The sequence below is a fragment of the Staurois parvus genome, unplaced genomic scaffold (assembly GCF_062004578.1).
Source record: "Staurois parvus isolate SC_StPar_1 unplaced genomic scaffold, SC_StPar_1.0 ptg000676l, whole genome shotgun sequence".
Taxonomy (NCBI): Eukaryota; Metazoa; Chordata; class Amphibia; order Anura; family Ranidae; genus Staurois; species Staurois parvus.
Genome location: NW_028318472.1, coordinates 475,436 through 494,407, shown reverse-complemented (window position 1 = coordinate 494,407; position 18,972 = coordinate 475,436). Strand labels below are relative to the sequence as shown.

The 18,972-nt window shown below is 47.3% G+C and overlaps 1 protein-coding gene across 1 annotated transcript in view; it reads left to right on the top strand.

Moving 5' to 3' along the window:
• The window catches only part of MEGF6 (multiple EGF like domains 6), a 529,814-nt gene that overhangs the window by 47,648 nt on the left and 463,194 nt on the right, over positions 1-18,972 (top strand). The window contains exon 2 of the mRNA XM_089652234.1: positions 11,012-11,146. Coding sequence (XP_089508360.1) covers positions 11,012-11,146 — 135 coding nt within the window. The remainder of the gene's footprint in view (positions 1-11,011; positions 11,147-18,972) is intronic.

Genomic DNA, 18,972 nt, shown 5'->3' with positions numbered 1-18,972 from the left:
AGCGGCCCCCGCGGGACTGAGCGCTCCCCACTGCTTCCACTTTGACTTCTCTGTTCCTTCAGAATAATCCCGCCGGGCTTTGATTCGCCAAGAAAACAGACGCAGAGCTACACTGTATTCGGAAACTTTCCAACTTTGTTCTTCCAGGACTGATGTTGCCGATGCTCTATGATTGGTTCATTCTTGTAGCGCCGACATATTCCGTAGCACTTTATGATACGGGAGAAATCAGCAGCTAGATGTCACCATCGGGACTGAACTGCAGCAGAAAAGAATCAACGGGGAATTGGAGAATTGTTGGACTTGCTGCAAGTATAGGAATGCAGAATTGTCCGGTCCCAGAGGGTCGTACAGCCAAGAAATCATTACGTCCTGCATTCCAAGACGGGGTCATTCTTTATGGAGCTGAGCGCTAATATTGCACATGAGCAGTCTTACGTGCCTAAAGATCCTTAACTCTGTTCGGCCGGTTCTGTGGTCCAGCCATCTCTGCCAGATAGCACAGTCGGAAGGGTGAGCACAGTTTAGCCCCCTGCAGCTTGGTCACTAACTCACGTCCAGCCCGTGATTGAGTAGTGAAGGAGCTCAACCTCCTTGAAGGTATTGTCACCCTGTTTCTGCTTGTGTCAGCAAGCTCTCAGTGTTGACAACAGTACTGGGACGGGGATCCCAGGTCAAGGATGCGCAACTGCAACCCCCCCTCCCCACACACACACTGGTATTGCATGCCGTAAAATGGGTTTACTGTCCTGGGCCAATCTCTGTCACCTTGCTCCGCTGTGCCCGGGGCAGCTGTCCCTCCTGCCCACCCCTTGCCCTGGCCCTGGTTGACAACACCATGCAGTGCACTTGAACCTGAATGTCTTACATTGTCCTGTTAGGCTGGACTTAATCATTGGCCCTGCCCCCCTCCACTGGTGCTGCCATTTTGGAGTCCATACACAGATGTACCAATGGGCTTAGCCCTGCCTTTGGGTTCCATCAGAGCCCTTGCACGGGGAGGGGGGGGGGGAGAGTTTTCTTGAATGTACAGATACTGCAAGTTTTGGACATCCATTTCAGTCCCGTCTTTGCACATGCATGGCACTCTCACTCTGCTGTCCATTCCAGCATCGACTCAGCAGTTCAGCTCCCCCTGCTCCCCCCTCCCAGCAGTGATTCTGCAGTTCATCCTATCCTACTCTCTCCTCCTAGCAGTGACTCAGCAGCTCAGCTCCCCCTTCCCAGCAGTGACTCAGCAGCTCAGCTCCCCCTTTCCAGCAGTGATTCAGCAGCTCAGCTCTACCTTCCCAACAGACTCAGCAGCTCAGCTCCCCCTTTCCAGCAGTGACTCAGCAGATCAGATCCCCCTTCCCAGCAGTGATTCAGCAGCTCAGCTCCCCCTCCCAGCAGTGAATCATCAGCTCAGCTCCCCTTTCCCAGCAGTGATTCAGCAGCTCAGCTCCCCCTTCCTAACAGACTCAGCAGCTCTGTTCCCCCTTCCCAGCAGTTACTCAGCAGCTCAGCTCCCCCTTCCCAACAGTGATTCAGCAGCTCAGCTCCCCCTCCCAGCAGTGAATCATCAGCTCAGCTCCCCTTTCCTAGCAGTGATTCAGCAGCTCAGCTTGGCCTTCCTAACAGACTCAGCAGCTCTGTTCCCCCTTCCCAGCAGTGACTCAGCAGCTCAGCTCCCCCTTCTCAACAGACTCAGAAGCTCAGCTCCCCCTTCCCAGCAGTGACTCAGCAGCTCAGTTCCCCCTTTCCAGCAGTGACTCAGCAGCTCAGCTCCCCCTTCCCAACAGACTCAGCAGCTCAGCTCCCCCTTTCCAGCAGTGACTCAGCAGATCAGATCCCCCTTCCCAGCAGTGATTCAGCAGCTCAGCTCCCCCTCCCAGCAGTGAATCATCAGCTCAGCTCCCCTTTCCCAGCAGTGATTCAGCAGCTCAGCTCCCCCTTCCTAACAGACTCAGCAGCTCTGTTCCCCCTTCCCAGCAGTTACTCAGCAGCTCAGCTCCCCCTTCCCAACAGTGATTCAGCAGCTCAGCTCCCCCTCCCAGCAGTGAATCATCAGCTCAGCTCCCCTTTCCTAGCAGTGATTCAGCAGCTCAGCTTGGCCTTCCTAACAGACTCAGCAGCTCTGTTCCCCCTTCCCAGCAGTGACTCAGCAGCTCAGCTCCCCCTTCTCAACAGACTCAGAAGCTCAGCTCCCCCTTCCCAGCAGTGACTCAGCAGCTCAGCTCCGCCTTCCCAACAGACTCAGCAGCTCAGCTCCCCCTTCCCAGCAGTGACTCAGCAGCTCAGCTCCCCCTCCCAGATGTGACTCAGCAGCCCAGCTCCCCCTTCCCAGCAGTAACTTAGCAGCTCAGCTACCCCTTTTCCCCCTCTCACCCGGCAGACCCCATGCATGCACAAATGTACAGGAGACCCATGTGCACAGATGTGGGAAGCGAAGCCCCTCAGAACGCCTGTGCATGTACAGAATACAAATCCTATGCTCCTGGCTGATACGGGAGTCCTGACTTTTATTCAGTATGGAGTGTGCTGGATCACTGCAGAGAGACCACCGCTTCCACCAAAGGGTTCTTCTCTGCTGGCAGGGGACAGGCTTTATTACTTGGGCTGTGGCTGTGTTCCAGAGTAAACAACCAGTAGTCTTGGCACGTTTGCATGCGCCTGCAGTGTAAGTATCTGATTTAATCCGAAGGTTCAGTTGGCCTTTAATATGAAAGGAAGGGGAACTGTAGCCTGTTACAGCCAATAGAAATGGCCACTGGAATCTAGACGGTTACTATAAGGAGCACAAGCAACCTATATTACTTCAGTTTGTATCCATCAGCCCCGGTTTGAGCGGAACGCTGCTCACGTATCGCAGGTGATAAAACCTCCTGTATATACTCAGCCGTCCTCGGAGCTGCCAGTTGGATCAGCCCTAAGGCACGCGTTAAATGCCAGCGCAATAAAACCATTGTCATGTGCTAACGTGAGACAGCAAATAAAAAGCGTCCCAATGTCACCTTAATCTCAAGTGAAGACAGTTATTCACCTAAGATCAATAAAGGCAGTTGGAGCTTTTCCCAAGGGTGGCCAAGGTAATGGAGCTGTGTATTCCTCCTCTCCGTCTTTATGTATACATACACACAGGGCTGCCAGGAGAAATCACGGGGCCCTGTACAGCCTACCTGAAGGGCAACCCCTTTAAACACCCAGAGGATCAGTTTGAGGGGGTGCTGGAAATATTGAGGGGCTTAAAATATGTGGAGAGTGCAGGGGTCAGGGGTATGTAACAGAGTGCAGGGGCCAGTAGTATGTAACATGGAGTGTAGAGGTCAGGAGTATGTAATAGAGTGCAGGCGTGAGTAGTAAGTATGTAATATAGAGTGCAGGGGTCAGGAGTATGTAACATGGAGTGTAGAGGTCAGGAGTATGTAATAGAGTGCAGGCGTGAGTAGTAAGTATGTAATATAGAGTGCAGGGGTCAGGAGTATGTAACATGGAGTGTAGAGGTCAGGAGTATGTAATAGAGTGCAGGCGTGAGTAGTAAGTATGTAATATAGAGTGCAGGGGTCAGGGGTATGTAACATGGAGTGTAGAAGTCAGGAGCATGTAATAGAGTGCAGGAGTGAGTAGTATGTAATATAGAGTGCAGGGGTCAGGAGTATGTAACATGGAGTGTAGAAGTCAGGAGTATGTAATAGAGTACAGGAGTGAGTAGTATGTAATATAGAGTGCAGGGGTCAGGAGTATGTAACATGGAGTGTAGAAGTCAGGAGTATGTAATAGAGTACAGGAGTGAGTAGTATATAATATAGAGTGCAGGGGTCAGGAGTATGTAACATAGATTGCAGGGGTCAGGAGTATGTAATGTAGAGTGCAGGGATCAGGTGTATGTAATATAGAGTGCAGGGGTCAGAAGTATGTAATATATAGTGCAGGGGACAAGAGCAAGTAATATTGAGTGCAGTGGTCAAGAATATGAAACATAGAGTGCAGGGGTCAGGAATATGTAACATAGAGTGCAAGGGTCAGGAGTATATAATATAGATAGAGTGCAGGAGTCAAGAGTATGTAACATAGAGTGCAGGGGGCAATAGTTTGTAATATAGAGTGCAGGAGTATGTAAAGTATACAGTTCAGCGGTCAAATGTGGGCAATGCACAGAGTGCAGGGTTTAGGTGTGGGTAGCACAGTGGCTAAGTGGTTAGCACTTCCACCTGGCAGTACTCGGGTCGCCCGGTTCGAATCCCAACCACAGCACCTCCTGCCTGGAGTTTGCATGTTCTCCCTGTGCCTGTGTGGGTTTCCTCCAGGTCCTTCGGTTTCCTCCCACATGCCAAAGACATGCTGGTAGGTGAATTGGCTCCTGTCTAAATTGTCCCGAGTATGTATGAATGTGAGTTAGGAACCTTAGATTGTACCCCCCTTGAGGGTTAGGGACTGATGTGAATGTACAATATATATGTAAAGCACTGCGTAAATGGATGGCGCTATATAAGTACCTGAAATTAATAAATAAAATATATACACTGTGTATATATATATACATATATTATTTTGTATTTAATGTAATATATCATTTTTATCATTAAAAAAAAAAATCCATTTAACAGAAAAATGATCATGCGGGGCCCTTAGTGCTTCTGGGCCCCAAAGCAATTGCATGGTCCACAATAAGGGCTACGTTAGATTGTACGCCCCTTGAGGGTCAGGGACCTTAGATTTTACGCCCCTTGAGGGTCAGGGACCTTAGATTGTACGCCCCTTGAGGGTTAGGGACCTTAGATTGTACGCCCCTTGAGGGTCAGGGACCTTAGATTGTACACCCCTTGAGGGTTAGGGACCTTAGATTGTACGCCCCTTGAGGGTTAGGGACCTTAGATTGTACGCCCCTTGAGGGTTAGGGACCTTAGATTGTACGCCCCTTGAGGGTTAGGGACCTTAGATTGTACGCCCCTTGAGGGTTAGTTACCTTAGATTGTACGCCCCTTGAGGGTTAGGGACTGATGTGAATGTACAATATATATGTAATGCGCTGTGAAATTTGACAGCACTATATAAGTTCCTGAAATATATAAAATAAATAAATATTTAGTGGTGGAGTTGCAGATAAAAGCTGTGGGAGAGAAGTAAACAGAGACAGTCACTTAGCGCTACAACCATAAAATATCCATGAAATTGGAGTCCCAGCGACGGTTCGGGAGGGACATTAGTGAAGAAGAAATACAGCAGATTATATAGAGAGCACGGCTGCCTGGTCTTCATAGTGCCACATTCCCTTAAAGGGTAAACTCTTTTATTTGTTGCTCCTTGAAAAGCAGAATCTCAGTTACAAATCTGGGATTAGTATGCTTCAGCTGAAGCTGTTTCTCCATGATGGAGACGATACATTTAAGCAGCCCAAGTTTAGCGCCAGTACAAGTTATGTAGGAGCCTCTGTGATTAATGGGTGTATTAGTCCTTCGCTATCAGTGGCATTTCACCCTTGCGTGCTGTACAGGAGGAGGCCATGTACAATTTATTTTCATGTTGGCGCTGGAAGAGATCTTAATCTTTGGTACATGCAGTGGAGGAGGCATTAACGATCCCTGGCAATTTCCCAAAGAATGGCTGAATTATCTCAACTATTTGCAATAAATTCCCGCTGTAGAAAATAAATAGCAGAGCCTAGGTGGTGATATTTCCGTAAAGGTGTTATGGCTTTGCTTGCATAATCTGAGTATGAACAGAATTGGGAGCGCGGCTCCGAAAAAGTTTCTACTTGAAAGTGCTTTAAAAACACTTTGGCAACTCTTGGCTCCCAAAACGCATTGTCTACCGTATTATTCCTGTTGTTACATTGCTATCAACAAGAAAGGATTATGGACTCTTAAGAGGATCGTTTGGGGTTTTTCGTTTATTTTAATTCATGGACTTCTCATTTTGGGTGGTTGCCTCTCTGTGAGGAACCCACCGTGTCTGTGTGTTTGAGCTGCCGAAGTCAAGCCATCAAGTTCTACCAACATCTTTTATTTCACAAAAGTAAGATCGCTGTCCATTGCTTTGCATTTAGTCTGCTCTTGGACTTTATTTTCGGTTGGAATATCTTCAAGGATTTTATTGCTATCACCTCTATTTGTCCTGTGACCAGGGGCGGACTGACCATTTGGAAACTCGGGCACTGCAAGAGGGCCCAGAGTCAGTAGGGAGCCCAATGAGATGCCCCTGGTACCTTTTTCATAGGCTTTTTTGAGTTTGGGCAAGGACACAGGGGCCCAATGATCCCCTATTGCCCGGGGGCCCCATGAGTTGTCAGTCCGCCCTTGCCTGTGACCATGTTATCCACATGTTCCCATAGTTGTAGCTGCTCCTGGCCCCCCAACCTCCCTCTGACAGCTAGTATGGGGAAAGGTCTAACCATACTATCTGTCAAATTTGAACATAGCGTGGCCGTGCGGGGCTTCACCCACATGGCCGCATCATTCATTCAAGGAGTCAGGGTGCCCTGGAGTTCCCAACCTAGTTCCAGGAGAGAGAGAGAGCCATGGAGCTGGTTTACCTCTCTTTTTCCCCCATCCTTGATCAAGAAGAACATTGGGCCCATCTAACTGCAAGTACAAGAGCAGAACCGGTGTCACTGAAATGCCATGATCTATTGAGGCTTTCGTTAAATAACGTGAACCACTGCCAGCCTTGTAGTGCCTGCAGAAGATGTCAGATGTCTGGAACCTTGAAACCCAGTGTTTGGAACCCCAGGGAGTGAAAGGGATAAGGCAATCAATCAGGAGGATGGATCGGAGGTCGGTCTCCCTCTGCCATCCATACATGGGGAAGAGTTGTCCTGCAAGGTCATGTATTGCTCAGAAGGTCAGTTGATGTTGGGGGTCAGCTTTGCTCCTCGCATATGCCACTAGCGAGGCAGCCCGCCACCCGCTAACACTCTCACACTTCCCATGGTCATTCAATAGAGGAGCTCAACCTACACATACGTTGGCTGAAAACTAAAACTAGAACAAGCATCCCTTGAGTCACTTAAAAATGCAAACGTTTCATGATTGACTAAAGTGTATCGGCTCAATGGATAAAACATTTTCAGAACTCCGTCCAGAGAAAGGCAATTAACCAGCTTTGGATCATCAGCATAAATTCATATTTTCTGGTTCATACCTTGAACAAGATAAATGTACGGCAATATTTCTTCTCTGTAATTTATGCCAAAGTTCATCTTCCAAAGAGTAATTTTCAGGCCCGAGCCTGGCCCACAGCGCATTTTCTGCAGGAAACAAGTGTGCTGATTTATAACTCCGTCCACACCCACTTAAGTTTAGCCTTCATAATGAAACGAACATTTTTATGGTGAGGGAGCTTCACAAAGGGCTTTCGTTTGAAAGATCATCTAAAGTAGCCTTCCTCAACCTTTTCAACACAGAGGAACCCTTGACATAACTTTCCATTCTCAGGGAACATCGGCTAAAAATGACTTTATCTACAATTCATGATACATTAGCTTGATAGTCAGAGGTAAGAATGCTCCTTACACTTGTGGTCATTGGGAAGGATTACCCCTTATAGATAGCTAAAAAGATCAAAACTGAGCCCATACTATTCCCTCCAACCCGTTCCCCCCTCCCCTGACTTCTCCATCAAGATCAATAATACAACCATCAGTCCCTCCCCTCAAGCCAGGGTGCTAGGTGTAATCCTGGACTCCCATTTGTCCTTTCAGCCCCAAAGCCAATCACTGTCCAAATCTTGTAGACTTCATCTCCGCAACATCTCCAAGATACGGCTGTTCTTAACCTCGGAAACTACTAAGCAACTTAGTCACTCCCTTGTTATCTCTCGCCTTGACTATTGTAACTCCCTCCTCATTGGCTGACCTCCTCGCAGGCTATCCCCTCTTCAGTCTATCATGAATGCTGCTGCCAGACTCATCCACCTTACTAACCGTTCTGTATCTGCCATCCCTCTCTGCCAATCCCTCCACTGGCATCCACTCAGTGTCCTCCATCCCTCTCTGCCAATCCCTCCACTGGCCTCCGCTCAGTGTCCTCCACCCCTCTCTGCCAATCCCTTCACTGGCCTCCACTCAGTGGCCTCCATCTCTCTCTGCCAATCCCTCCACTGGCATCCACTCAGTGTCCTCCATCCCTCTCTGCCAATTCCTCCACTGGCCTCCGCTCAGTGTCCTCCACCCCTCTTTGCCAATCCCACCACTGGTCTCCACTCAGTGGCCTCCATCTCTCTCTGCCAGTCCCTCCACTGGCCTCCACTCAGTGTCCTCCACCCCTCTTTGCCAATCCCACCACTGGCCTCCACTCAGTGTCCTCCATCCCTCTCTGCCAATACCTCCACTCAGTGTCCTCCACCCCTCTCTGCCAATCCCTTCACTGGCCTCAACTCAGTGTCCTCCATCCCCCTCTGCCAATCCCTCCACTGGCTTCCCATTGGCCACCAAATAAAATTCAAGATATTAACAATAACATATAAAACCATTTATAACTCTGCCCCCAATTTCATCACCAATCTTGTCTCCAAATATCACCCAAACCGTCCTCTCCGCTCCTCGCATGACCTCCTACTCTTTAGCTCCCTTGTCTCCTCCTCCCATGTTTGTCTCCAGGACTTCTCCAGAGCCTCCCCCATCCTCTGGAACTCTCTACTCCAATCTATCAGACTATCTCCTACTCTGCCCACTTTTAGGTCGATCTCTGAAATCCTATCTCTTCAGGGAAGCCTATCCTGCCCTCAGCTAATAATGGAATCTTCTATTCCTCCTACCAGTCCATCCCCCACAGTTACTACCTTTTGTACCACTAGCCCCTCCCTCTTAGATTGTAAGCTCCCAGGATCAGGGCCCTCCTAACCCTCTTGTATTGAACTGTATTGTTGCTGTATTGTCTCCCGTTATATTATAAAGTGCTGAGCAAACTGTTGGCGTTATATAAATCCTGTATAATAATAATAATCAATGGTGTCAGTAGGAACTTACCTGAGAGGCAAAAATTTCTCATTGCTCAAGGAACCCCTGGCAACCTCTGGAGGAACCCTAGTGTTCCACGGAACCCTGGTTGAGAAACCCTGATCTAAAGGGTCAGTCTACCCTTGACAGATATTTCAGTTTTTAGTCGGTTCTGGAGAGTCAAACTACCTTAAATCACAATAGAGGTTAAATAACTTTAACAGTAAGGTGTAGGAATAAGAATAGGGTGATGTTAAGGGTTAATGTAAATTTACGTCCAATCACTAAAATCTCAATAGCAAATTATTGTGATTTTTAAAGTTGTGTCCAATCTTTTTAAATTTGCTTCTTTCAAAAAAGTTATACCTGTTCATCCTGCCATGATGGTCCTTTTTCAGGCACACCCTGTTTTAGGGTGACAGTGCTCTGTCACTCTCCCCCAATTGTCCTCTTGCATTGTTACCCTATCACACACTCCTGGGGCAGACTACAAGAGGCCATACCCATTGAGAAAGCGTGGGCCACCATTGTCCCTACCAGGAAGCTGGTCCAGGGCAGAAACAGCGAACAAATTGGGTCAGTGGAATCACCCAACATACCAAGGTGCATGGGAACATCAAACATTGTAAAATGGGTGAAATCACGTGTAAGCAGGTGCAGTTAGCTAGTCTGTGACTAAGTGTCTCTGCTCCAGAATAATGTCTGGTTACAGAGAATAGTGTCTTCAGGTGCTAGGCCCCTTTTAGTTAAAGCCCTCCTATAGCGAGTCAGGGCTCAGATATGAGCTTGGTCAGGAGACTCTCTAGTGCTTTTTGAGCATGGGAGCCAGAAACCCCACTATCAGGCACATGTAGCCAGCAAGTGGAGGTCCTGGGCAGGGCTGGAAGCTAGGAAGAGGTTAGGGTTGCCACCTCATCCCTTTAAAACTGAACACATCTTAATTACAGGGGTTCTGGGGCTAATTTAATGCAGATAAGGCACAAAGTGAATTTAATTACCACCTTAATCAGCCACAGAATCTGTGCAGTTAATATGTGTTTTAAAGGGATAAAGGTGTCAACCGTAGAAGAGGTAGACCTGCACCCAGAAGAGCCAGCTGTAGACTTCCTGACCCATATGGAGGTGGGGTCTAGGGTGGCTTGCAAAAGGCCTTTTAGGCTAGGTCAAGAGTTCCCTGGAGTGAGGCTGCTTCTCTAGAGGTGTACCCATGGAGGAGGTGACTCCAGAGATCTCAACCCAATGACCCCAGGTAGATAGAGACTGTTTAAAGGAAAATGGTCTACTGAAAGTGCTGCATTATGCTTTAACATGTGACTATTGTGGGCTGTCCACTAGTGATGTGATTGACAGTTTACTCTCAATTGGCCCAGGATAGTATGTCAGTATGAGGTGACTGTTTGTGCCTTCTTCCAAGTACCACCAGTAAAGTCCGGCAAACCCTATCTTTGTATGGACATTTCTTCCTTTGGGGGTATAAAAGTCAATGGCCGGGAAAGTTAGGAGGAAGCCTCTGGCATGGAGTTGGGTACAAGATGGCAGAGGGTTAGAGCCTAAGCAGGAGGGTCATTGTTCTAACAGGAGAGTAGTGGGGCAGAGACTTGTGCTTTTGGTGCCGATTTCCAGCCATTCACAAGCCCTTCTTACACACTTATGAGTTGGACCATCAAAAACACAAAGTGGGCAAAAACACTCAAAATATTAAAGTGGGTGGAAAACCCAACTTGCCAAGATGGATGAAGAAGATCTTTCCGGTCTGTGGTGGGAGACCTAACCACTGGGGACCCCAGTAGATATGACAAGCCAACGGTTGACTTATTTCATCAGGCTCAGTCTACGACCCAAATATCACTTTTGGACTAGCAAGAAACTCAAGAGAGAACTCCAGTCAAAGCACAAACTCAATTAATGGATCTTTAAAGAGAAAGCTGTTAGTCTCTGGGGTTTTTTTTTTTTTTGGATGCTTCATTTTAGAACAAAATTTATTCTGAAATATAAGTTTAAGAACAAAAGCCCTCTTTCATGAAGTTGTTCAATAAAATTAAGAATTTACTCTTGGCAACCACCTCAACTTTTCAATATTTTTTTTCTTTCTTTTAGGCCCAACGTGTGCCCAGAGAGGGAGTTGACCATAGTGGCTCACAAACAGCCGGTAGTGGAAGCCTACAGCCGAATGGTCAAGGTCTGGAAGCAAGGCTGTGCTGGGCAGATGTGGTGCGTTGGCTATGAGCAGAGGTAGGTGCTGTATCACATTTCGGGAATGCTTCACACTCAGGACTTTCCAGGAAATATGAGTTATGGTTAAACATGTTCTCTCTAAAAAAATACAGCTGTTTCGATCTCCTCCAGGCACTGATGGGAAAGTTTCTTGCAGCCCTCTTTTATGTCTGTGTGAAAACCTAATGCTGGTAATGAAAGAACTGATCCACCCAAGTACAGGTCCATCACAAATACTGACCATTAGGAAGACTTAGAAGCTTCCAGGTTTGGTCAGCCAATTGACATCACAATGTATCTAAATTGAAGTGTATGTAAAGCCCTTTGGATATAATAGGGAATGCTTAGTACTTCTGTTAGGTTTTGTTTTCTTGTCTGTTTACCATTGTTGAGGTTTCTCTCCACTTCATGTCCCAGAAACAAGTGAAAAAGGTGGTAAAAGGAGATCTCTCAAATTTGGGAGGGTGAAGGACCTTTGTTTCCTATTCAATTGTCACTGGAACACTTCGGGGCAGGGGCGGACTGACCATTTGGAAACTCGGGCACTGCCCGAGGGCCCAGAGTCAGTAGGGGGCCCCATGAGATGCCCCTGGTACCTTTTTCATAGGATTTTTTGAGTTTGGGCAAGGACACAGGGGCCCCATGATCCCCTATTGCCCAGGGGCCGCATGAGTTGTCAGTCCGCCCCTGAAAGGGCCGCATTTGGCCTCCGGGAGACCACTGCTCTATAGAAAGCCTATGCAGGAACGTGCGGGAGGTGAGGAGTGACCCCGGGGAAGCTGGGCAAGGACACAGGGGCCCCATGATCCCCTATTGCCCGGAACCCCATGAGTTGTCAGTCCGCCCCTGCTTCGGGGTTGATTTACTCAAGGCAAATAGATTGTGCACTTTGCAAGAGCAGTTGCTCCAGAGCTTAGTAAATGAGGTGAAGCTTCACTTTGCAAAAAATACCCAATCACATGCAAGGAAAATTTAAAAAAACTGCATTTTTGCTTGCACGTGATTGGATGATGGAAGTCAGCAGAGCTTCTGCTCATTTACTGAGCTCCGGAGCAACTGCTCTTGCGGAGCGCAACTGCAAAGTCTATTTGCCTTTAGTAAATCAACTCTTTCGTCTTTCTTCCTCTTCCTGTGACAACTCAAATATTTGTCCATCTCTGTCTGTCCCGTGCCACACACAATGGTCACAATAGAGAGGGTGAATCTCCTCAGTAGGGACACAAACGACAATAAAAACTTGCTGTTCAACAAGGAAATCACCAAAAGCAGAACATGTAAAGGTTCAATTTTATTCCTACTTATACAGTTCTCCTAGGGGTGACAGTCAAAAATTGGCTCTTTTGTTGGAGTAGGGACTGGTTTTAAAACACCAAATACAGAACGTATGATGTCCAGAGTTCATTTAACTTTCTGAACCCCTAAAAAGTGATGGCACGGATGAAGGGGAGCCCTCTGAACCCTTGAAACATGTTGATGTTTAATAACATAAAAGTGTGAATTAGATTCATACTCTTATGTCCTTTGACAGTTCTAGCAGTGGCAGTCGAAAGTTGGCTCTTTGCTGGAGTAGGGAGTGGATGTAAAAACAGCAAATACAGATGTATCAAGTCCAGAGTTAATTTAACTATCTGAACCCCTAAAAACGTATTGGCCCTGATGAATAGAGACCCTTTGAACCCTTGAAACATGTTGATGTTTTATGACATAAAAGTGTGAATTAGATTCATACTCTTATGTCCTTTGACAGTTCTAGCAGTGGCAGTCGAAAGTTGGCTCTTTGCTGGAGTAGGGACTGGATGTAAAAACACCAAATACAGAAAGTATGAAGACCAGAGTTAATTTAACTTTCTGAACCCTTAAACGTGTTGGCACTGATGAAGGGGGGCCCTTTGAACCCTTGAAAGATGTTGATGTTTTATAACATAAAAGTGTGAATTAAATTCATACTCATGTCCTTATAGAGTTCTCCTAGGAGTGGCAGTCGAACGTTGGCTCCTTGCTGGAGTAGGGACTGGATGTAAAACACCAAATACAGACGTATGAAGTCCAGAGTTAATTTAACTCTCTGAACCCCTAAAAGCTGTGTTGGCCCTGATGAAGAGAGATCTTTTGAACCCTTGAAAGATGTTGATGTTTTATAACATAAAAGTGTGAATTAAATTCATACTCATGTCCTTATACAGTTCTCCTAGGAGTGGCAGTCGAACGTTGGCTCTTTGCTAGAGTAGGGACTGGATGTAAAAACACCAAATACAGACGTATGAAGTCCAAAGTTAATTTAACTTTCTGAACCCCTAAAACATTTTGGCGCTGATAAAGGGGGGCCCTTTGAACCCTCAAAACATGTTGATGTTTTATAACATAAAAGTGTGAATTAGATTCATACTCTTATGTCCTTAGCGCTCCTAGAAGTGGCAGTTGAAAGTTGGCTCTTTGCTGGAGTAGGAATTGGATGTAAAAACACCAAATACAGATGTATGATGTTCAGAGTTAATTTAACTTTCTAAATCCCTAAAATGTGTTGGCCCTGATGAAGGGGGGCCCTTTGAACCCTTGAAACATATTGATGCTTTATAACATAAAAGTGTGAATTAGATTCATACTCTTATGTCCTTAGCTCTCCTAGAAGTGGTAGTTGAAAGTTGGCTCTTTGCTGGAGTAAGGACTGGATGTAAAAACATCAAATACAGAACATATGAAGTCCAGAGTTAATCTAACTTTCTGAACCCCTAAAAAGTGTTGGCCCTGATGAAGGGGGGCTCTTTGAACCTTTGAAACATGTTGATGTTTTATGACATAAAAGTGTGAATTAGATTCATAATCTTATGTCCTTTGACGTTTCTAGCAGTGGCAGTTGAACGTTGGCTCTTTGCTGGAGAAGGGACTGGAAATAAAAACACCAAATACAGAACGTATGAAGTCCAGAGTTAATTTAAGTTTCTGAACCCCTAAAACATTTTGGCCCTAATGCAGGGGGGCCCTTTGATCCCTCGAAACATGTTGACTTTTTATGACATAAAAAACCTGAATTAAATGAAAACTGGACTTTATACGTTCTGCTTTCTCCTTTCACAGCCAGTCCCTACTAGAGCACAAGAGTCAACCTTCGGCTGCCACTCCTGGAAGAACTTCCTAAGGAGAATAATTCCCTCTATCATCCTTACAGTTCACCTCTGGGAATTCATCAAAATGTACCCTTGAGGTTACCCCCCCCACACACTGTAAGTGTTAAATGCTCATTTAGTCTAGGGGTGCAGGGATATGGTGTATTACTTTCCTTATTCCTGGCTCTGGTAGGGTCCCTCTAGCTGCTCGACAGACTAAGGTGCTACAGGCAGCGGTCGGATGCTCGGCTCCTCATGCACAATACAGAATTAATAGTCCTGCACTGTATGTGATGATGCTGAGGGACCACCTACAGTCCAGGGCTTGAGGACAGCGCTGAAGCCTGCCGGAACGGGGGATAAGGTAAGTAATGCCCCTGATCCCTGCATCCCCAGACTAAAGGAGCATTCAACACTTGCAGTGGGGGGGGGCAGCGCAGGGGTACAACTTGTCTAATTCCCAGAATTCAGATTCAAGCAATGTAGAGGAAATGGTTCTCCTTGTCTAGTTTAACTTTAAGACTTGATTGAGAACATTTACTACTTTAAATCTGAACTTCAGAGAAAACAAATATTGTCTAAATACAACACCCTTGGATATTCTTCCTTGAATCTTGTGTATTCCTTGTGCAGTAATCCAGTGTGAGACGTCCTGTAATAAAGACCACTCACTGCTGCTCTCTCAGCTTGTGCAGGGGGACTGGTCCTGTCTCTGCCCCTTCCTGTAGTTTTCTGTAGTGGGTGGAGCTTCCTGTAATAAAGACCGCTCGCTGCTACTCTCTCTCCCTCTCTCTTTCTGCAGGGTGACTGGTCTTGTCTCCGCCCCTTCCTGTAGTTTTCTGTAGTGGGTGGAGCTTCCTGTAATAAAGACCACTCACTGCTGCACTCTCTCCTTCTCTCCTTCTGCAGGGTGACTGGTCTTGTCTCCGCCCCTTCCTGTAGTTTTCTGTAGTGGGTGGAGCTCCCTGTGATAAAGACCACTCATTGCTGGTCTCTCCCTGTGCAGGGTGACTGGTCTTGTCCCCGCCCCTTCCTGTAGTTTTCTGTAGTGGGTGGAGCTTCCTGTAATAAAGACCGCTCACTGCTGCTCTCTCTCCTTCTCTCCTTCTGCAGGGTGACTGGTCTTGTCTCCGCCCCTTCCTGTAGTTTTCTGTAGTGGGTGGAGCTCCCTGTTATAAAGACCACTCACTGCTGCTCCCTCTCCTAGTGTCGGGTGACTGGTCTTGTCTCCGCCCCCCCCCTGTAATGTTCTGTAGTGGGTGGAGCTGCCTGTAATAAAGACCGCTCGCTGCTACTCTCTCTCTCTCTTTTTCTGCAGGGTGACTGGCCTTGTCTCCGCCCCATCCTATAGTTTTCTGTAGTGGGTGAAGCTTCCTGTAATAAAGACCGCTCACTGCTGCTCTCTCTCCTTCTGCAGGGTGACTGGTCTTGTCTCCGCCCCTTCCTGTAGTTTTCTGTAGTGGGTGGAGCTCCCTGTTATAAAGACCACTCACTGCTGCTCCCTCTCCTAGTGTCGGGTGACTGGTCTTGTCTCCGCCCCCCCCTGTAATGTTCTGTAGTGGGTGGAGCTGCCTGTAATAAAGACCGCTCGCTGTTACTCTCTCTCTCTCTTTTTCTGCAGGGTGACTGGCCTTGTTTCCGCCCCATCCTATAGTTTTCTGTAGTGGGTGGAGCTTCCTGTAATAAAGACCGCTCACTGCTGCTCTCTCTCCTTCTGCAGGGTGACTGGTCTTGTCTCCGCCCCTTCCTGTAGTTTTCTGTAGTGGGTGGCGCTCCCTGTTATAAAGACCACTCACTGCTGCTCCCTCTCCTAGTGTTGGGTGACTGGTCTTGTCTCCGCCCCCTCCTGTAATGTTCTGTAGTGGGTGGAGCTTCCTGTAATAAAGAATGCTCACTGCTGCTCTCTCTGCTTGTGCAGGATGACTGGTCTTGTCTCCGCCCCCTCCTGTAGTTTTCTGTAGTGGGTGGGGCCTTCTGGATTCCTCCCACTGCTAGGCTCAGGCTATGTACTTTTAGAAAGATATATGCCAAAGGCATTTGGTGCACACAAATGGATTTATATCCCTTGCGGCCATGAACAAATACAGTGAAATGAGGGTTTCTGTGCCTGAAGTTCATTGCTGCACACCTTTCCTCTACTTCAGTAAAAACTTGACAGGGGTTCGAATCCTTCCATAAACAACCTAAAACTAAAAAAAAGGTCTTGCCTATAAATTGACTTTAAACCAATCCAGACCTGATTTCTCAAACTTTATTCATTCTTACCGCACGCTCTATAGCAGCGGTCTCCAAACTTTCTAAACAAAGGGTCTGTTTACTGTCCTTCAGTCTTTAGGGGGGGCGGACTATGGCCAATGGGAATTCAAAATGTCCCAGCATCAGTGGGAGAAAACAATCTCCTATCATTGTGTGACAGTAGGAGAAATTGTGCCTCATCATTGGTGTCATTGGGAGGTATTGTGCCCCTTCATTGGTGTCATTGGTCCCCATTGTTGGTGTCATTGAGGGGGAACTATGTCCCATCATTTATCTCATTGGTAGGAATTTGCCCATCGTTGGTGTCATTAGGAGGAATTATACCTCATTGGTGTAAGTGAATGAAATAGTGTCCAAAGGGCCAGATAAAAGCAAGCAAAGGGCCCAGGGGCGGACTGACCATTTGGAAACTCAGGCACTGCCCGAGGGCCCGGGGTCAGTAGGGGGCCCCATGAGATGCCCCTGATACCTTTTTCACAGGCTTTTTTAAGTTTGGCCAAGGACACATAGGTACCAATCACTCGTATTAATTCAGGAAAGGAAGGGGCTGGTAAATGTGAGGAGGGAAGCTGGCAGCACTGCGGGGGTGGGGGCACACAAGGGGGCAGGGGGAAATACATGGTGCACAGGGAGGGTGATGAGTGAGGCGGGGGGGGAGCAATTACTAGAAACGATCCCCTGTACATCTCTCTTTGCAACAGCTGAAAGGCAGCAGGAGGGAGAGGAGAAAATGCCAGCTCTGTGCTGCAGAGAGCCATAAAGGGGATCGGTTCCAGCAGGGGCGGACTGACTATTCAGGAACCGAGGGCCCAAGGTCAGTAGGGGGCCCCATGAGATGCCCCTGGTACCTTTTTCATAGGATTTTTTGAGTTTGGGCAAGGACACAGGGGCCCCACGATCCCTATTGCCCGGGGGCCCCATGAGTTGTCAGTCCGCCCCTGCTTCGTGGTTGATTTACTCAAGGCAAATAGATTGTGCACTTTGCAAGAGCAGTTGCTCCAGAGCTTAGTAAATGAGGTGAAGCTTCACTTTGCAAAGAATACCCAATCACATGCAAGGAAAATGTTTAAAAACTGCATTTTTGCTTGCAGGTGGAGGTAAAAGGAGATCTCTCAAATTTGGGAGGGTGAAGGATGTTTGTTTCCTCTTCAATTGTCACTGGAACACTTCGGGGCAGGGGCAGACTGACCATTTGGAAACTCAGGCACTGCCCGAGGGCCCGGAGTCAGTAGGGGGCCCCATGAGATGCCCCTGGTACCTTTTTCATAGGATTTTTTGAGTTTGGGCAAGGACACAGGGGCCCCATGATCCCCTATTGCCCAGGGGCCCCATGAGTTGTCAGTCAGCTTCGTGGTTGATTTACTCAAGGCAAATAAATTGTGCACTTTGCAAGAGCAGTTGCTCCAGAGCTTAGTAAATGAGGTGAAGCTTCACTTTGCAAAGAATACCCAATCACATGCAAGGAAAATTTTAAAAAACTGCATTTTTGCTTGCAGGTGATTGGATGATGGAAGTCAGCAGAGCTTCTGCTCATTTACTGAGCTCCGGAGCAACTGCTCTTGCGGAGTGCAACTGCAAAGTCTATTTGCCTTTAGTAAATCAACTCTTTCGTCTTTCATAAAGGGGATCGGTTCCAGCAGGGGCGGACTGACTATTCAGGAACCGAGGGCCCAAGGTCAGTAGGGGGCCCCATGAGATACCCCTGGTACCTTTCATAGGCTTTTTTGGGTGTGGTTTGAGTGTGGGCGAGGACACAGGGGCCCCATGTTCCCTTATTGCCCGGGGGCCCCATGAGTTGTCAGTCCGCCCCTGAAAGGGCCGCATTTGGCCCCCCGGGACGCAGTTTGGAGACCACTGCTCTATAGAAAGCCTATGCAGGAACGTGCGGGAGGTGAGGAGTGACCCCGGGGAAGCTGACCAAGGCAGAGCACCCTTCACACATTCCATTTATTAAAGAATGTCAAATATTAAGCAATCCCTAATTTTATGGTTGCTTTCCTTACACAAACAATGTTAAATATCAGCCGGCTTTATACGTGGATCGTGGATCGCCCTCTGAAACCCTTCACTTTATTATATATTACATGTCAAGATAGTTTGTTCTAGTTTACAGAAAACTCATGAACAGCTGTGTCTGTGGAGGTGGAACAATATTCGGTGATGGTTCTATCTCCACCTGGTTTCCTTTTCTTTTTACAGAATTCTTGTTTTTATTTCACCTTGTTCTCTTTCATTGCTAGAAAAAAAAGTATTATGATGATTCAAAGAGAGAGTTTTTTTAATCAACAACATACTCTATATTGCCAAAAGTATTGGTCCGTCTGCCTTTCCACACACATGACCTTTAATGGCCCCCCAGTCTTAGTCCGTAGGGTTCAATATTGAGTTGGCCCCGCCCTTTCCACACACATGACCTTTAATGGCCTCCCAGCCTTAGTCCGTAGGGTTCAATATTGAGTTGGCTCCGCCCTTTGCAGCTATAAC